The sequence below is a fragment of the Myxocyprinus asiaticus genome, chromosome 3 (assembly GCF_019703515.2).
Source record: "Myxocyprinus asiaticus isolate MX2 ecotype Aquarium Trade chromosome 3, UBuf_Myxa_2, whole genome shotgun sequence".
In the NCBI taxonomy this organism is placed as follows: domain Eukaryota; kingdom Metazoa; phylum Chordata; class Actinopteri; order Cypriniformes; family Catostomidae; genus Myxocyprinus; species Myxocyprinus asiaticus.
The window spans coordinates 44,052,343-44,071,810 of NC_059346.1; the positions used below are offsets into that span (position 1 = coordinate 44,052,343).

General features: G+C 37.7%; 1 protein-coding gene across 3 annotated transcripts in view; it reads left to right on the forward strand.

Moving 5' to 3' along the window:
• LOC127428120 (ras-specific guanine nucleotide-releasing factor 2-like) overlaps positions 1-19,468 on the forward strand; it is a 119,011-nt gene that overhangs the window by 35,141 nt on the left and 64,402 nt on the right. For all 3 annotated transcript variants that reach the window (XM_051676220.1, XM_051676229.1, XM_051676235.1), the window contains exons 2-8: positions 6,488-6,594; positions 10,157-10,304; positions 12,660-12,749; positions 13,382-13,635; positions 15,362-15,441; positions 15,785-15,978; positions 17,376-17,485. In XM_051676220.1, the coding sequence (XP_051532180.1) occupies positions 6,488-6,594; positions 10,157-10,304; positions 12,660-12,749; positions 13,382-13,635; positions 15,362-15,441; positions 15,785-15,978; positions 17,376-17,485 (983 nt within the window). The remainder of the gene's footprint in view (positions 1-6,487; positions 6,595-10,156; positions 10,305-12,659; positions 12,750-13,381; positions 13,636-15,361; positions 15,442-15,784; positions 15,979-17,375; positions 17,486-19,468) is intronic.

Genomic DNA, 19,468 nt, shown 5'->3' on the forward strand with positions numbered 1-19,468 from the left:
TGATAAAATATATCATTTGTATTATATATAATTAATTATATATTATATATATCTGTAATTGTCAAAGATCTTGACATCAGAGGTGACTTTGATATTAGGGGCTGATGTGGATCACAGCTGACATTTTAATAAGGCTTTTATGCAGTATTGCACTTTTACACAGTATTTGGAGGTGATACAGTCTACAGAGCCTGCTCAGAGCAACAAAATCTAGTAAATATAGAAGTATTAGCAAATCACTCACTTCTTATCATTTGTATGCACAGGAGCATTGCAATGGAAGGTGTAAAAGATTGTTGCAGGACATTTTTCTAACTTGTAATGTTGTGCTTTGTATTATCTCAAATGTCTGTGTACCTGTTTTGTCTTTTCTATCCCCTATCCTGGAATTTAAGTGTATCTGTTGTCACTAATCCAGCACAAAGCCTCATTGGTGCATTGCTAAGAGGCTTCATTTTTCCTTTAGACAGCAATTAACACATTTTGCATTTTAAACTGATGCACCAATGACTGGTTGTAGATTTCCAAGATGCTGTGTCTAGAGACTTACCTTCGATATACAGTAGGTGTATTTGGATATTCGTGAAACTCTGTTCACAACAGATTTACAGAGTGAAACAAGATATTCAATGAGAAAAAAGAAAAAAGAAAAAAATATGGGGTAGGAATTGATTGGAGTGTGAAAAGTGGGTATCTTATTACCAGAATGGAGCCAGACCTGAATGCAAATTTGCTAAAATAATGCCTAATGGGCTATTTGGCTATTTGTTAACATTATCTGCGCAGCTTTAGTGATGTCAGCTGGATCAGAATGTCGTTTGAGAGGAAGAGCAAGTTAAATAGGATACATTTTAAGTTCATGTAAGGTAGGTGATTTTAGTCAGAATGTAAATATTAGCCTTAGTCAACATTCACTCCCACTGTATGAAAAGAAAAGGCAATAAAATTAAATGGTGATTAACATTCTCAGGCTTACATATCCTTATGTGTTCCACATAAGAAAAAAGTCATATGGGTTTGGTGAGTAAATGATGGCAGAGTTTTCATTTTGGGGCGAACTATGCCTTAATGTTCAGAAACAACAACAATTTCCTCAAACACATACTGTAATAGGCCTAATTATTTTCAAGCAACCCAGTGAGTTGCTTCTTTTCTTTTATTCTTGTAAGTACTGTAAATTCTACAAGTTATTTTGGTAGCCTACAAAGCACAGAAAGACAAGGAGATGGTTTTGTGTTTGTATTCTGAGTTCATCAGAATTCCTGATGCTGATTTTTTACTCTGTTTACATGCTACATTAAAGCCCAGGGAGGGGTCCAGAGAGGCAGCCAGCCTGGGAGACTGTAAATAGATCTAGGGAGGGTTACATAAGGCCTCTCATGCCTGTCAATTCTAGAAAACGCTGAACGCTTAATCCCTTGAACTTGACATCAACTGCAGTTGCAGTATCTGACTGTAAATGTGTGCATATACACATATGCACTCCTGTAAACAAGCTGGAACACAAAGCAGTTATTTATGTTTGAGGCATATACATGGCTGCGGTGAACTGACTAATATATTTGTGCTGTATTTTGTCTCCTTGTAAATTCAGGCATGACTCAAAGAGCAATGACCGGAGCTAGTTGTGTTTACTGTTGCATGACCAGCTGAAGTAGCTAATTTTGTTAGTGTTGGCTGCAGATACTATGTAAACATCAAATGCACAAAGACATGCAATATGTTCTGTTTTCTGACACTTCAACCTTTGAATTAGTAGACTGCACTGATGTGCATAACGATGCCTCACGAAATTAGATAAACTCAATGCTTAATTATAGCTTGAATCTATTCCCCACAGTATACTAAGTGTATGCTAATCCAGGAACCAAAGGATGGAAAAACTCTAGGAAATTATCAGCTTTCATGCATTTAGACAGTCTGTGCTGTGTTGCTGTGATTGTATCAGTTGAATAATGCTTGAAAAATGCTATTAAAAATCCAATTCATTATTTCCTACTGTTAGTCAGGACCAGAGCTAATGGTCTGCTCAACTAACAAAAAAGAAACAAAGATACCAGTGTACTACTTTAGTTTTTTGGACATGGCAATATCATGGTGTTTTGGACATGGACATGGCAAAACCATGTGTTTTTTGGATGTACCGTGAAAGTATGGTATTTTTTTTAAGTACCTTGGAGTACCATGTAAATACCATAGTATATGAATAATTAAGTACCATTCAGTATATGGTAATCATTCAATGCCATGGCATATATCAAAGTGCCATAGTATTACCATCTGATACCATCACTGCAGTGCTTTTTTGTAATTGCAGGCCCACCCTCAGATCCTTCTGACTGCTTGAAAAAGCCCCAAACTCATGGTATGAGATGATCTTGTTTAAAAAAATAAAATAAATGCCAAGCTGTGGTTAATAATGCACAAAGAAAAGTTTGGCTCCCTGCAAGCTTGATGAAGCTGATATTTAATTAATTATGGCTTTGAAGCAGCACCAGTCTTTATGTTATGTAATAGTCTTTAAGTCTTTAACCAGTCCTCAATGGTTGCAATAATAGTTAATTCACCTACATAGACAAGTAGCTAGTAACTTTTTACTAGGATGTTATTATTTATAATTGCCTATGACAAAAAATATTGGAGCTGTCCCACAGAGCTGATGTCTTTAGTTTCATTCTGAGCTGATCTGAGTTGGCTCTTAACCCTATCATGAGTTAAAAAGATAATTCAAAGTCTTCTTTAAATATCGCACAAGTCCAGGCATAACACAAATACCAGTTTAAGATATAAGACCAATGGAGCTTTTCTCTCAACTAATTAAAGAAATCGAAGTTCAAGTCTGCACCAAAAGTCTACATGCTGCATTGTATTCAGAGTTAGATGTAGGATGTTCTTACTTGATATCTCCGGCTTCAGACCACATAGTGTTCTGTTGTCTAAGGCTAGGATGATGTATAAACAGTATGGAAGTGCTAGCATTGGTTTGTTCAGCATGCAGCAATCAACAGAGAAGATAACTTACTGTGTTTTACACAGCAAGTTTCATCATCATTCACTGGCAGATCTTGGCATAGGCAATATGGGCAGTTGCCTAGGTCGGCAGCATTCTCTAGGGCGTCCCAAGGAGCCGAGCTACTAACTTAATTACAGAGGTGTGAGAGTAGTTAAACTACTTTCACAATAGTGTAGCTTTTCCAGTAACAAGCTACTTTTGAATAATGGTGTAACATGATAAAACACTACATTGCTTTTTTGTATTGTGCACGCTGGAGCCACTGCCAACCAAAGCGAGGCAGTAATCAAGCACGCTCACCTGAACCTTCCTGTCCCTGTTTCTCTCATGGGAAATGAAACCCAAAAACAGTTAGGTGAATCGGTTCATTCAGGCGGTTCATGTTAGTGAACTGTTTAAAACATTCAGTTCACCAATCCACATAATGGCTCCATCTGAAAGCAAAGGCAGCTGCCTTGCTGCCTAATCAGTTAATGGCTTAAGTTTGAAAGGCACCTTATTTTCATCCTACGTACTTCCATATACAGTCTCTGAAGGCAGCATTTTCCAGCTTCTGGGCGCAGCCACTGTATGTAGCATTGGAAAGTTTATTTGAGTGAATCAATTCAAATAATTGGTTCAATGATTCATTTGAGCCCATGTATAGAAGTCATTTAATTTATAGTAGAATTTAATAATATACACTTAACACTTTATTAGGAAATCTATGGTCCTAATAAAGTGGCAGACGTGGTCTTCTGCTGTTGTAGCCCATCCGCCTCAAGGTTCGACGTGTTGTGCATTCTGATTTGAGTGGGGTGGGGGACACTCATGTCTGATCTCACCTAGGGCACCGTGTGAAGTTAAAAGTTAATATTTAGCTGTGAACATATTTCAGAGTGCTTTACATGTCAGTCAGATGGTTTCTTACTGTCTAAATGGGAGGTTCTTGGCCAAAATAAACCGCAATCTGGACCAGACCTTATGTTGTTAGTCAAAGGTCTGACTACGCAAGAGTAAATTGAATAAGTTGTTTGGAATGGAAATTATGTAAATACAATGACTCTGAAATAAAATGCTAATTGTTGTATATGATGTTCTACACCTTGAACACCCTACACTCTACACCCTCAAATGAAGGTCATTAAGGCTTTGAGAGCACACATGCTAACATAAAGTTATGCATTTTACAACTGCTGTTCTGAGAAGGATGGAAACGAGGTACAACACATTGACTATGGGATATTGTGCTCTCATATACACACCAAAGAAACCTCTATTCACGCCTAAAATGCAGTTGACGCTGGGTAGTCTTGCCCACCCAGCAGGTATATAAATACTATTGCCTACATGATTCCCATCATTTAAATAGGCTCTTCATCGTAGCAATGGTGAGTGGGGGCTGTGATGTGCTGTACCTTGCTTCCCTCCTTCTGGGAACAATAGTTAAATGCATACATTTATGTTCCCATTCAGTCAGTTCACTCAGTACAATACATTGAATATGGGACCTATTTTTGAGCCTCATAAAGGCTGAAACAAAAAGCATATTAGCACTTAGTTCCCACCTGAAAGGACAGAATGAGCCACCGAGATGTCCAAACAATAATGGCACACAAAAGTGTGCGGTGAAGCCCAACTGGCCGCCACACAAATGTCTTCTTCCAAAAACCTTTTAAATAGTGCCCATGAGGTAGCCATGCCACGAGTTGAGTGTACGTGCACTCCCTCGGGCAACTCCACACATCTGCTTCTGTATGCCAAAGAAATAGCTTCTACAATCCAGTGAGAAAGGCGTTGTTTAGACAACGCAGTTGATCACACAAATGAAACGGCTCAGTCCTGACATATAAGTGTGTAAAGTACGCACAGGACACAAAGCATGCGATCACCGTTGGGGGTGAAAAGGTTGTAAACTCAAAAGGCAGGGATCTGTAGGAAGCAGGCATGACTTTAGGAATATACACTGCATTTAGCACAAAATTTATTAATTCATAAAGAGCAGGTGCACGATCATAAATGTAGCAGTTCATAGTGAAAAAGGAGACTGGCACACTGCCACACATGCTCCGATATATCAATAATAGGACGCAATCCTATGTCATTCTTTGGGACAGGTGAATTGCATGCTTGATGAGAGGAGAAGAAATTTCCTCTTTTAGAACATGGGCAGTGTCTTTTACACCAGTCGACATCAAAACCCCCCAAAGCTCTGGGGTCTGCCGGCAAACTGAAAACGGTAGCCCGTCTGCACTGTCTGTAACACCCACTGTGATACTGTGCATGTGCGCCACTTAGGGAGAAAGGAGGGGGTCATGCCTATTTATGACTTCACAGAGTGTTTTATCAACAAAAATCACACACCGAGAGTGGATCGACGAAGCAGTCGACAATGTGCACATTGACTATGCCGAGACACACTGGGCATAAGTATCCCTTTTGTAGATTACAAACCCACATGCCATATGACAGGGGCGAGATTTTGGCATTTTAGTGCTTGGTGTTGGGCTGCTCATCTCAAACTGTTTTTGTCAAACTGGTGTGCTAAACTGTTGACTTGATGTTCAACCACACCAACTTTTGGTGCAATATCCTAGTCAATGTGTTGTACCAAGTGAACCAACTAAAAGGGAACAACTTCACACCATCCCTGTTCCCTCAGGTCATTATGACAATAGCTGATTCAACTCCTCTCACACCTGCTGTTAAGCAGATGCCTTTGTTTATTTGCCTTGCAGATGGCCTCAAACCACATAGTGCTCAGCCTCTCATAACCCTTTCCCTGTTTTATTTCACAGAAATTGTCAGTGTCTGTGTGCTGCCAGTAAGTTTGATGTTTCTATGAAAATGTAAAAGCAGGCCTCGTGTTACTTGTGTTGTTGTGCTTCAGGCTGTGTACTCATCATATTCAGCAGCAACTTTTTTCATATTTAAGACTACATTTTGAAGTTCTATACCCTGCAAAAAGTAAATAAAAATCACAATAATTAACCCACTGCTATTGCAAACTTAAGTTTAATTACTGCCTTAAAGGTATAATTAAAATCAAAGTGATGCCAAAGTTACAACCTGCAGTAATAAGTTACAAGATGGCACTTTTTCAACACCATATAATTTAATTACTGATAATAATTGGTAAAAAAGGAAGAACTTTGAAAATGCATAAAATTGAGATGAAATGTTGGTAAGATGCTGGTCTTACAGGAGTTAGTTTACTATAAGCTGGTCTAGTGGGTCTCCCAGCCTGGCCAAGCTGATCTTCAGATCGTCTAGCTGGTGTTCAGCTGGTATCTTCCAGAAAAACCAGTTGACAATTGCCCATAACCCTTCTAAAACCAGCAAACCATTATATGCTGGTTTAAGCTGTTTTATTCAGCAGTTAAATGGATGGAAACAAAGATGTTGTTTTAACATAATTATTAAAATATTTTTACTATTAACACATGGACAGGTTTACAGGTCTGGTAACTTCTCATGTTGTATCTGCATCTGCAGCAATATTTTCTCATCGTCTTCGGCCATGATGGACAAAAGCCTCTGGAACTGCGGACGGAGGAGGAGACGGAATGTGATGAATGGGTGGAGGCTATCCAACAGGCCAGGTATTCTTGTGTGTGTGTGTGGCAGTGTTTGTATTTTTTTTACTTTTTTTGTCCTGTTCAGTCAGAAAGTTAAAATTTAGCAGTGCTAAAGAAGATTTACTCTCAGGTTGAACGAATAAAATCATCATAATAAGAGAGAGACACATCAGAGCGTGTTAAGTCAAGCGCATTGTGCATTTATCCCTGTCACTGCAAAGCAGCACAGCAACAGATAAACTGCACTGAGGTTGACAGCACAGTTTCTCCTCTCACCCCGGTGCTTAAACATCCAGCCTAAGATAAAACTTAGCAGTCATGTTTTATACGTCTCCAAGAGACAATTATCCAAAGAAAGTATACACTGTTTTATTTGTTGTCTGACAGATCTGCCTTAAACAAGCCTGAATATTAAGCTGAGATTTTAGACAGTGGAAACACTATTGCTTCCAGGGTGGGGAATTAACTTTTTTTTTTTTTTTTTTGACAACCAGTCACAGAGGCCGGTGAAAGTTGAATTTTACCATTCATTCAGATTTTCTACCAGCCATTTATAGTTTTTAATTTCATATACTGTATATTAAATAACTCACTTTATATGTGAAATAAAAAAAAATGTACAAAGTATTTTCACATCTTTGTTTCATTCAGTGTTTTCACATCTGAGTCCTCTTACAAATAACTTAACCTACCTTAACTTAGTTTAGCTTAGCTGATCTTAACTGAGCTTAAAATGCCAGATTTTCTTTCATCTGTTCCATAAGATGTAATCAAATGTGTACTTCAACAGCAGTGCATTGTTGTTATTAATGGCTGGTGTTAATTTCTCAACTTGGTTGCTTCCCAACTGAAAGACTATTTTGAAAACACACTTACAAAAAAGAACCATGGTGCTAAAGTATTCTTTGAAGTAGCTTGTAGTAAAATGCACTGTAAATACCATGGTAACCTATATACAGTATACAGTATATGGCAATCATTCAGTACCATGATCTACATCAAAGTATCATGATATAACCATATGATACTATCAACGTACTGTACCATAGTACCACCAGTAGTTTTATAAGGGCAGCCCATCAATATTCCAGCATTTAGCCACTGTTTACAATAAAGCAAATGCCATTTTATATCTGATCAGCTTAACTTTCACAAAAATAATGACATTTTGGTTTTGATACTTTGGTTAGAAAAATAAGTCAAAAAGTGAAAGATGATTTTATGATGTTATGACAATGGTTTGTTGTTGTTAACAACTTACACACAGAGACATACACACATGCACATTCTCTGCACACCCAAACCATTTGGGATTTAAGGCACTTCAGAGATTTATACTGGTTATACAGATTTATACTCAGGCTTCAGTGTAGATTCATATTGCGTCACTAGGGAGATCTACAGGATTATTTTGTTACTCGTGAGCAGATGTGCGTGTGAACATCTGGACAGGCCACACAGGGCTACAGTCAAACAGGCCGACATTGTTCACTTACATGTAATTGGAAATAGAACATGGACAATATGAAGAGACAATGTTCGACACAGTGTTCAGCATGAATAGGTATTGTTATGTGAGATAAGTACATTCACTCCTGCTTAGAGTCAAGATTGCACTGTAGAAAATTTAAACCCAATAAAATGTAAAACTTAAGTGGAATTGTTACCATAAAAGTGCTGTAAACAATGTTATCATTCTGGGACGTCCGCTAGACTTAGCTACTGAATTGAAAAGGGTCCACCTGCATCCTGCAAGGCTACTACAAGACACGCTCACTACACAGCCACTACAAGTTACGCCCCCCTTCAAATATCCAGCTAAATGCTTACGTTTTGCAACAGTTGGATGTCACTAGGGCTGTCAGTTGGGCAGAGAAACTAAATTTTGACCTTAAATATTTTCAAAATTGTAATTAAATTTTAAAGTCAGCTGATTTTTAAATTGACGTTGTTTCCGTAGTCCACAAGAGGGCGCACTGACTACATAAACCATACAGCACTGTGTTATGTTATTGCAAAGAACATTCCTGGCTGCTAAAATAGAGCATTTTACAGTTTACATGGTGTTACACTTGCACTGATGCCACAGTATACTACCCCAGACTCAAGCCTCATAATAACAGCGAAATACCACATCATTTTTTATTCATTACAGTTGTATGTAGGGTAGCAATATTCCCAGATAGCAGTGGTATTCGGCTGAACTCGGTGGTGAAGTGGCTCAGACTTTGAGCCCAGGCCAGGGCTTGTTCAAACAGATGGAACACAATAGAATGGAACCGAACACGAGGATCTCCAGACAAAGTGTTTGAAAGCTCATTGCTTAATCTGAGAAATGCTTATAAGAGAGCAAGATGCAATGGCCAAAGACCTCCACCTACTGTAAGCTTTTTTTTTCTTAAATTCAACGAATATTCAAATTTTAAATTGACAGCCCTAGATGTCACATTCATACACTGCATTTGTTGTGTTTTTTGGAGTACCACAGCAACCCTACAGCTTCATCTATACAAACCTCTAACCCTAACCACAAAGATCAAAACATTTAAAGTTTGTAAAATGATTATATATACAGCAACTTAAAAGTTCTATTGAATACCATCACACTGCTGTATCACTAGGTGGCGACAGTGAGAAGAAATGTAATTGAAATGAAGAGGAGAAGAAACTAGCGGTATGCTAAGCTAATGGGCTAACCGGTTAGCTTATGAGCTTACTGGAGAAAACTGAGAAGAGAAATGTTTAATCTCACCATTTATATCTTCTGTTTAATAATATACAGTATATGACATATTTTAAAGTTATTCTTTGTTATATTTACATAGTTAAGACAACATGAATCATACAGTGATTGCATAGGATTTTATTAGTTCTTTTAGAATCGCTTTATGATCCAAGGGGGCATTACTTGGAGTGGGCGTGTCCTATAGTAGATGTTTTTTGTTGTCTTGCAGGAGGCAGACAGATATACTTGAATTAGACACATTCCCTGTTTTCAAACTGTACCCTATAAAGATACTGTTTTACTGTTGAGACCAAGATGGAGCAGGAGAACCACAGCACATTATTTTGTCAAAAGTAGAAGTAGCAAAATAGTGTTACATGATAAAATAACAACTGACAACTGCTTATGAAGCTGATTTCACCATTTAACTTGAATGATCTGCTTCAACTACCACGCTCCCAGCTTGGTACAATGATGTGCAAAATGACTGAGTGTCAAAAGCACCTCAGCATCCTCTGATTTTGAATTTGTCTAGCCTATGGCTATTTTTTACTTTTTATATTTAGACTAGCACTGTCACAGACACAGGTGAGAAGTAAAAGAGACATTTTCTGTTGCATTCCATTAAAAAAACTGCTTAGAGCACCTTTAAAAATTTTGGTAAAATGAAAAAAAAATTATTTAAAAAAAGCATCCAGTGATAAATTGCAATTTGGTTAACTTGACGTTAACTTGAAAAAGTCAACCTTTAAAAAATGAGAGACACCTGACTTCTGTTATATTCTTTGCACTGCATCTAGCTTTTTTAGTGCAAGAATGTGTTCTGTCTGAAAGGCCCCTAACTCTATTGTTTTCATCCAGCTATTCTGACATCATAATCGAGCGTGAGGTTCTCATGCAGAAGTATATCCACCTGGTGCAGATTGTGGAGACAGAGAAGGTTGCAGCCAATCAGCTCCGCACACAACTGGAAGACCAAGACACAGAGATTGAGAGGCTTAAATCTGAGGTACATGTTCGAGCTGTAAAATTGAATGTGTTTTTTTTCCAACATCAGTATATATACATGGCAGCCCAGTTTTATGAATCAGTGAATCATTCTAGATTCCATTAACTGTAATCACAAATGCAGGTGTTTGCCTTTACTGAATGATCCTGTGTACTAAAAGCATTTGTAACTTGCACAGAGATAAACAATCCTAATATGGAGTTTAACTGTATTGCTTTGTGGTAGATTGTAGTATTTCTATTTGTAATTAAGGTTACCAGCAACATATTCGCTGCCTGTGTGTCCTAGAACATCTCCCAGGCTTTGTACCTATCTGTTCCTTTGTTGTTTTACCAGGAAATTATTCTCGCCATTGGCCCAGTCGCCATGGGGACAAGAATTATGCCCCATTATTGACATTGCAGGGTCAGCGGCATGTGATCACATGATTCATAGTGTAAATCAATGCCCTGCTATCTATCTATCCATCCATCTATCCAACCATCCATCCATCTGTCCGTCCGTCTGCCTGTCTGTCTGTCCATCCGTCCGTCCGTCCGTCCGTGTGTCCATCCATACATTCATCATCTGTCTGTCTCTCTGTCCATCTGTCCATCCGTGTGTCTATCTGTCCATCCATCCATCTATCTATCTATCTATCTATCTATCTAGACAGACAGACAGACAGACAGACAGACAGACAGATAGATAGATAGATAGATAGATAGATAGATAGATGGATGGATGGACAGATAGACACACGGATGGACAGCCATCAACCAACCTTACAGCATCTATCTCTGTCTGTCTATTTGTCTGTCAGTCTCAACCTAATACAAATTCAGAGCCAATTTTTAAAGACACTCATTGTGTGCTTTTCCTTGCATTATTATTTATTTTCATAGATATAGGTTTGGTGAGTAAGAAAAATAATATCTTAATATGCCCTCATGGAGTGTCACAATTATATTAGTAGTACTCTTTTATGAATAAATGATAAACTTTGTAAGTGATAATTGTAAAGCTTTGTTATTTTAAAGCAAAACATCTCATTTCAAGCTTCTTGTGCATTGTGAATATTTTATGGGATGGAAAATCACAAATTTCATCAACAACCACTAGCTCACTCCCTGGCATTATAGTATATTCATAAAGCCAATATATTCACAAATACTGTGAATTCTGTGTAAATGCAGCATGTGTACACAGTGTTTTTAGTTGTATTTCATTTTATTATGAAAACAAAACATAAGTATTAGTTTTATTTGATGTTATATACTTAATAGAATATTTAAAACCATGCTAATTAAGTATGTATGTTATACAATTTGAGAAGGGCAGGAGGACCAAAAATAGTCAACATCACCACCATCTACAGTACTTGATCCAAAATGAGGCATCATAAGTAGTGATGAAGCCACTTTGATTGGATTAATGGAATGTTTTGGGCTCATTACAAGTTAAGCTCAATCAACAGCATTTGTGGCATAATGTTGATTACCACAAAAATTATTTTCGACTTGTCCCTCCTTTTTCTTTAAAAAAAAAAGCAAAAATCTGGGTTTCAGTGAGGCACTTACAATGTAAGTGAATGGGGCAAATGAAAGTGAATGTGGCCAATTTTTAGAGGGTTTACACAAAGAAATGTGAAGGTTATCATTTTATAAAAGCACTTGCATTAATTCTGCTGTTAAACTTGTGTATCATTTGAGCTGTAAAGTTGTTTAAATCATAATTTTTACAGTCAGATCATCTTTTTGTTTTTTTTTGTTTTTTTTTTAAGTTTATTTTGTGGTAATCAGTATTATGCTACAAATGCTGTTGATTGAGCTTAACTTGTATTGAACCAGGAATATTCCTTTAAATGTTTTATGTTAATTCTTACACTTCACACAGAAAGAAAAAAGGACAAAAATCAACATAGCATATCGTCTAGAGCATACAATACCATGTTAGCTATCTGAAGTGTTTGGCTTGTGCCTGCAGACCGCACTGCTAGATACGCTATGGGGCATTTACCCTCTTATTTGCATCCAAAGTAAATGGCTGATAAAAGACTTGGTGACAAAGTTTTTTGATGAAGGCTTTTGAATGAAGGAAGGAAATTGTCCGTGGAGAGGAAGCTAAGATGGTTATCTGATGTGCCAGCACCCACACAGCATCTCAATGACCCACATTTATGACACACTGATTATACACTGTGGGAGATGAACACTAAATACTCCAGCATTATCTGATTTATCACATACAATCACTGGAAGCATTTGCAGTCCAATAATTTGGACAGTCACCTCCACCAATTTCCCTTTGCAAGTGCTTTGCAGGTGGTAGTGCTCAGTAATGACTTTTGGTGTTGTATCTTGCTCTCCCTTTAAGATTATAGCCTTGAACAAAACTAAGGAAAGAATGCGTCCCTACCATGTGTACCAGGAGGAAGAGGACCCTGATATCAAGAAAATCAAAAAGGTAAATAATGGAACCTCACTACCAGGACCAAGATATTTTGTCATATGAGAAATGAAAGAAATGAAGATCTGAGGTTCAGATTGAGGGGTTTGTCATCATTTTGTTTCCACCTTTCTGCATCTTTTTATCATTCTGTCATCAAACAGTAATTTAAGATACTCTGGACCAATGCTTGTATTTACATAGGTTACAGTGGCCCCTAAAAGTATTTTGAATTAAATAACAAAATCTCAAATAAATTGACATTTGCAAACAAATGATCAGAACTAATCTAACTTTTATCAGCCATTGTTTGCAATTACTTTCACCCAACTGGTTTTCATGGAAATTTTAGTAGATGTATGCAGTCAATGCCTCTCAAGTTCACACCGGTGCCTAAGCAGAGTAAACACAGGTTTAGTTCATCACATTAACTAAGGACATTTGTTACCTCAAGGATCTATTCCTACTTGATGTAACCCATATAAATGACTATCACTGGTGTAACCTAATTTGTCAGGTTGATTTAGTCTGATTTAGTAGCATTGTTTAACAAAACCAGTTAATGTAGATGTTACCACATGAAGCACATATTTTAGGTTACCTGATAAAACATTTTTCAAAAGTGTACAACATATACTTTCTCTTTCTAGGTCCAGAGTTTCATGCGAGGCTGGCTGTGTAGAAGAAAGTGGAAGATTATTGTGCAGGACTACATCTGTTCTCCTCACGCTGAGAGCATGAGGAAGAGGAACCAGATTGTCTTCAACATGGTGGAGGCTGAGACAGAGTACGTCCATCAGCTTTCCATCCTGGTCAACTGCTTCCTGAGGCCCCTTAGAATGGCCGCCAGCTCAAAGAAACCACCCATAAACCATGATGATGTCAGCAGCATCTTCCTTAACAGGTGTGTTTGATGACCTGTAAGTTTGTTTTGTTGTATGCACTGAATGCTCTCAAAAAATAAATTAAAATGAACATCTAACCTGGCTCAACCAGGGTCAGTGTTGTTGCATAATTACTGCAGTGTTTTGACAGTTTGTGTGCAGTCGGGAGTCTGTTTAGACTGTTCTGTTTGCCTGCTTCTCCAACACAATTATTTCGATTATTTGTGTGATATTTTAACACATCTTTTAGGTGCTGTTCACACAGAATGAGTTCTTGTGTTCCACATACTGTATTTCTTTGTCAATCCAACATACTTTTATTCTACAGGCTTGATTTAAAGGTTTTTCAAAATCCCTAAGCCAAGGCCACAATTTTTAATTGTAACTCCTCATAGAGCTTAATTTCCAGCTTCATCCACCAAACTTAGCACAGATCTTCAGACAGGTCTGACTCGGGTTGCTATGTCTTTTCTAACTGACTGGACTTATGGTTTTCCTGTACACTGTAAACCCTAAGAAGTTTGAAGAACTAATAAGTTTGCAGAAATTTGATGCAATCAGTTACATCCAGTTTTTTAAGTTAATAAACTCCCAAGTTTAAGTTAATAGAAATTTCTGATTTTGAGCTACACATGCATGTTAATCACTCTTAACTTGAAATATTGAGTAAGCTATCACATTTGAATGGCACTTAATATTAAATTTAACTCTTTAGCTGAACTTATAATTACCATGTAATCTCAATTTAAATATTAGTATGCTGAATGCATGTTAATTGGAAATGCTATGTTTTGATTAGTATAGCAATTACTCAACAAGTAAAACAATTTACTGTAGAACAATTTTAAATTGGACCTGTCCTCAACCTAAGCTCAAGCTCCAATATTCACCATAATGGTAAAACCCCAAAACATTAACATAACAGAAACTCTACTGAATAACACAACAAAACACTGAACACTAAGAAGTCTCCCCTTTACATTCATCTTGCACAAAGACACATTATATAACACTTAATTTTAACATTTACGCTCTCTGTCGAGTGTCAAGCAAAGCATGCTGGGAAATAGAAATCCCCTGCCCAGTTTCAGTAAAAATTTAAGTTCATGTAAATTTAAATAGACAAGTTCATTAAACTCAATCCAATAAAACAATTCAGGTTACTTAAAAGGTGTCAGTTTTGTGAACTCAAAAGAAAGGTCTTAATACTCATCAAGGTTAATTTATTTGAACTAATTTTTATGATTGAATTTTTCCTTATTCAAAATGATTAATTATTTTGAGCATTACGATTTACAGTGTAACAGACAATAATAATAAAAAAGACTTACATCAAGCAACACTCTAACAACTAGATAGAACACCCTAGCAATGCCTATCAATCAACCAAAACACCCTAGCAACCAGCCAGAACAGATCTGTTTGTCTGTCTCTCTGACTTTTTGTCTGTCTTACCGTAAGTAAGGCCTTTATAATCATTTAACTTCAACCATTTAAAACTATTGTAGACACGGCTTTGTCAAGCCGACATCAAATTTGTTTTTACCTAGACTTTACCTAGCACGTTTTTGATTGTTGGTCTAAGTACACATGCGTTTGATGGATGTTTTTGCCCATTGCATCTCACTGTTTTACGTCACACACTGTAAATGTCTTTGCTTTCAAGACGGCATGTCAAGAATGCATCCTGTGTGAATGGCTCCTTAGAATGCACCGTTGTATTGATATTTTCTTTTTTGTCCTCAGTGAAACAATCATGTTTCTACATGAAATATTCCATCAAGGCCTGAAGGCGAGGATAGCGAACTGGCCCACACTGGTTCTAGGTATGTTATCGCCATTAAGTTTTTTCTCTCAAAAAGCTATTAGTGCACTCAGGAAAAAGCTATTCAGAACTCCCTACCAACAAAGACAGCTCATTGCAGGGTGACACTAACATCAAGGACAAGCCATTTCCGCTGACGCACAGCGTCTCAATCAAACACTGTCAGTGATGTCTGTCTTTGTCCTATCACCCTGTAAACAGACAAGCACACTTCTGCAACAATGGGGTGCAGACAAAAAACCCTGCCAACATCTGAACCTTAAACCCCAGATAAGCGTTCTTAAGCAACACTGTGAATAAAAGACATTGTTAATGACAATTACTTTGTTTTTTCTCCTTTTTAGCTGATCTCTTTGATATCTTGCTGCCAATGCTGAACATCTATCAGGAGTTTGTGAGGAACCATCAGTACAGTCTTCAGGTTCTGGCCAACTGCAAACAGAACCGGGACTTTGACAAACTCCTGAAGCAGTATGAATCCAATGCTGCCTGTGAGGGGAGGATGCTGGAAACCTTCCTCACATACCCCATGTTTCAGGTGTGTCTCTTATTAATTATTTTAATTCCAGCCTCATCATTGAAGTGAATTAATTAATTTGAATAGCCTTTTGGGAATTGATGGCTTGTGATTCTGCAACAAGCACAGTTATTAGAATGCTCAAACAAGTAAGGTAATTTTTTTCCATAAACCATTTGAGTGAACTGTTTCATTAATCAGTACTCATGAAGAGCCTAATTCATCACTTGTAGGAACCTGATGTATCTCAATTTCTCAAATATTCAAGGCTCTCTCTTATTTGAGTTTCCTAAAATCCAGGGCTAGACAAAATCTGCAGATTTTTAAATGTATTCTGTACTGATTATAGGGATAACATTTGTAGAATTCTGCTGAATGTATTTAGACATCGTAAAATTTGTTAAACAGGGCAGAGAAAACTATTCTGCTGAAAAAAAAAAAAACTGCTTAAACCAGCCTAAGATGGTTTCTACTATTAGCTGGTCTCACAGTCTGGTCTGTTTGTTGGGGCCAGACAGGGAGACCAATTTGACCAGTTAAGGGCCAGCTTGGCCAGGCTAGGAGACCACCTGCAGTAGACCAACTTAATCCAGCTAAAACCAGAAAACCATCTTAGGCGTTCTTTAAAAAAAAAAAAAAAAAAAAAAAAAAAATTATATATATATATATATATATATATATATATATATATATATATATATATATATATATATATATAGTACACTCTTATTTGTAGCTGAAAGCATTAACAAATGCCCCAAAGATATTTAATAAACAAATCGCAAAATAAAACAATAAAAAAATGAATCGCAAAATATTTAATAAACAAGCATGCAAGGAGTGGGAGATGTGTAGATAAGTCCCTTTAAGGCAAGTCAGGTCATTCAGCAGTCATGTTCATAACGCCACTGGGCAGCTATTTTCTATGGATACACGTACTGCTACAATCTCCTTGAATGGGAAAAGACTGAAACCTCCAAAAAGGTTGGTCAAGATTATGATCAAATAACACTGGACAACAATGGTATCAGAAATTGTGCTTCTTTAGCTCAGATTATGCAAAAAATCTGGTATTTTTCAGGTTGGTTCAGCTAATGCACTTGCATGATATCGAGTAAAGTGACGATGCGATGTCTCTATAAAAAAGGCGATAGTCTCTTTTAACTGTAAGGCGGGACTTCCATTCTTACAGCTGCCTTATTCAGTGTTACGATTCCTCACATTCATGAGTATACACATGAGTGTTCACTACCCATCTCATCCTATACTGTCTCTAGTAGAACTTTGTAAATTAATCTGCAGCACTTTCTGCTGAGTTCTGTGGGCGCAGATTCCATTTGGGCGTGTTGATAACCCTCACTCTCTTTTTACAGTTTCATTTTTAACCCTGTTCCTCTCTTTATTGGATTGATTGACAGATTCCTCGCTATATTATCACCCTCCATGAACTACTGGCTCATACACCTCATGAGCATGTGGAAAGGAAAAGTCTAGAATTTGCCAAGTCCAAACTTGAGGAACTCTCCAGGTGAGTCACACTGAGGACACCACACTGATTCTTAAGTGAAAAGGTGGCTTGATTTTTTGGCAGTAGTAGTTTTAAATGCAACAGAAGTAAAGCTGCTGTGTGCTATTTCTATGTTAAAATATCCCTATTCCCTATCCTCTTATTTCTCCTGTTACTGTGCAGAGACAACTATAAGCAAGCCATTAGTTTGTTGATTACCCCAAAAAGTGTAAACACTATGGCTCTGCCATGCTTTCAAAATTGCAACACTGACTAGACCAATGACGTAAGTTTGGGACTACCTGTTTGACTGGATAATGTCAGGCGGGAAGAAACCTTTTTTTAAACAGTCAATATTTTCCAATTCCATTTTGTGCCAGTAGTGGTGCAGAAATGACACACTGCAGCTTTAAAAGTTTAAACAGGTTAATACACAGTTTCTGTTTAGATGTAAGGATTCTCAGGTGTGGCTGTTCTCCATTCATTTAGAGGGTCATTCAGAGTCCTAGTGGGTAACTTATTTCCAAGCAGCTCCCTATGCCACCCCTTCTCACTTCTGTCTGTCTGCCCATGGAAAAAGTTTTTCCACCTGCTAAAAGTTTAGTTAGTGCCGTACTTTTCAGGTAAAATGAATACAATTTTGTAATACTGTGGCAAGAAAAAATTTGTGAACCCTTTGGATGAACTGCTTTTTCTTCCAATTTGGAATGCCCAATTCCCAATGTGCTTTTTAAGTCCTCGTGGTCACGTAGTGATTCGCCTCATTCCGGGTGGCGGAGGACGAATACCAGTTGCCTCCACATCTGAGACCGTCAACCCGCACATCTTATCATGTGGCTTGTTGAGCGCGTTGCTACGGAGACATAGTGTGTGTGGAGGCTTCACGCCATCCACCGCGACAACCACGCTCAACTCACCATGCGCCCCACCGAGAACAAACCACATTATAGCGAACACGAGGAGGTTACCCCATGTGACTCTACCCTCCTTAGCAACCGGGCCAATTTGGTTGCTTAGGAGACCTGGCTGGAGTCACTCAGCATGCCCTGGGATTCTAACTAGCGAACTCCAGGGGTGATAGCCAACGTTTTTTTTTTTTACCACTGAGCTACCCAGGCCCCCTGGAATTAACTGCTTTTATGTATAAATTTGTCTTCAAATCTGAATAAGTTACAATAATGAACAAACACAATCTGTTTGAATTAATAACACACAAATTATTGTATTGTTCTTGTACATATTGAATACATCAGTCAAACATTCACAGTGTAGGTTGGAAAAAATATGTGAACCCCTAGGCTAATGACGTCAACAAAAGCTAATTAGAGGCAGGAGTTGGCAAACCTGGCATCCAATTAATGAAACGAGATTGGAGGTGTGGGTTAGAGCTACTTTGACTTTTAAAAAAGTACTCAACTTTTTGAGTTTGCTATTCACAAGAAGCATCTGCTGATGTGGATCATGCCTCGCAAAAAAAAAAAAAAAAAAAAAATATCAGAAGGCTAAGATCTCTTGAAATGCTTAGATATTCATCTGTCCACAGTTAGACAAATTGTCTATAAATGGAAACGATTTAGTACTGTGTATACTCTCCCTAGAAGTGGCCGTCAAGCCAAGATGACTCAATGGGCACCCCGCAGAATGCTCAATGAAGTATAAAAATAAACCTAGATTGACAGCTAAACACTTGAAGGAATCACTGGAACTGGTTAACATCTCTGTTCATGAGTCTACTATACAGAAAACATTAAACAGGCATGGTGTCAATGGCAGGACACTACGAAGGAAGCCGCTGCTTTCCAACAAAAACATTGCTGCGCCCCTGAAGTTTGCCAAAGACCACCTTGACACTCCACAATGCTACTGGGAAAATGTTTTGTGGACTGATGAAAGTAAGGTTGAATTGTTTGGAAAAACTTGCAGCACTACATATTGCATAAAAGGGCACCACAGACCAACATGAAAACATCATCTCGTCGGTGAAGTACTGTGGAGGGAGCATCA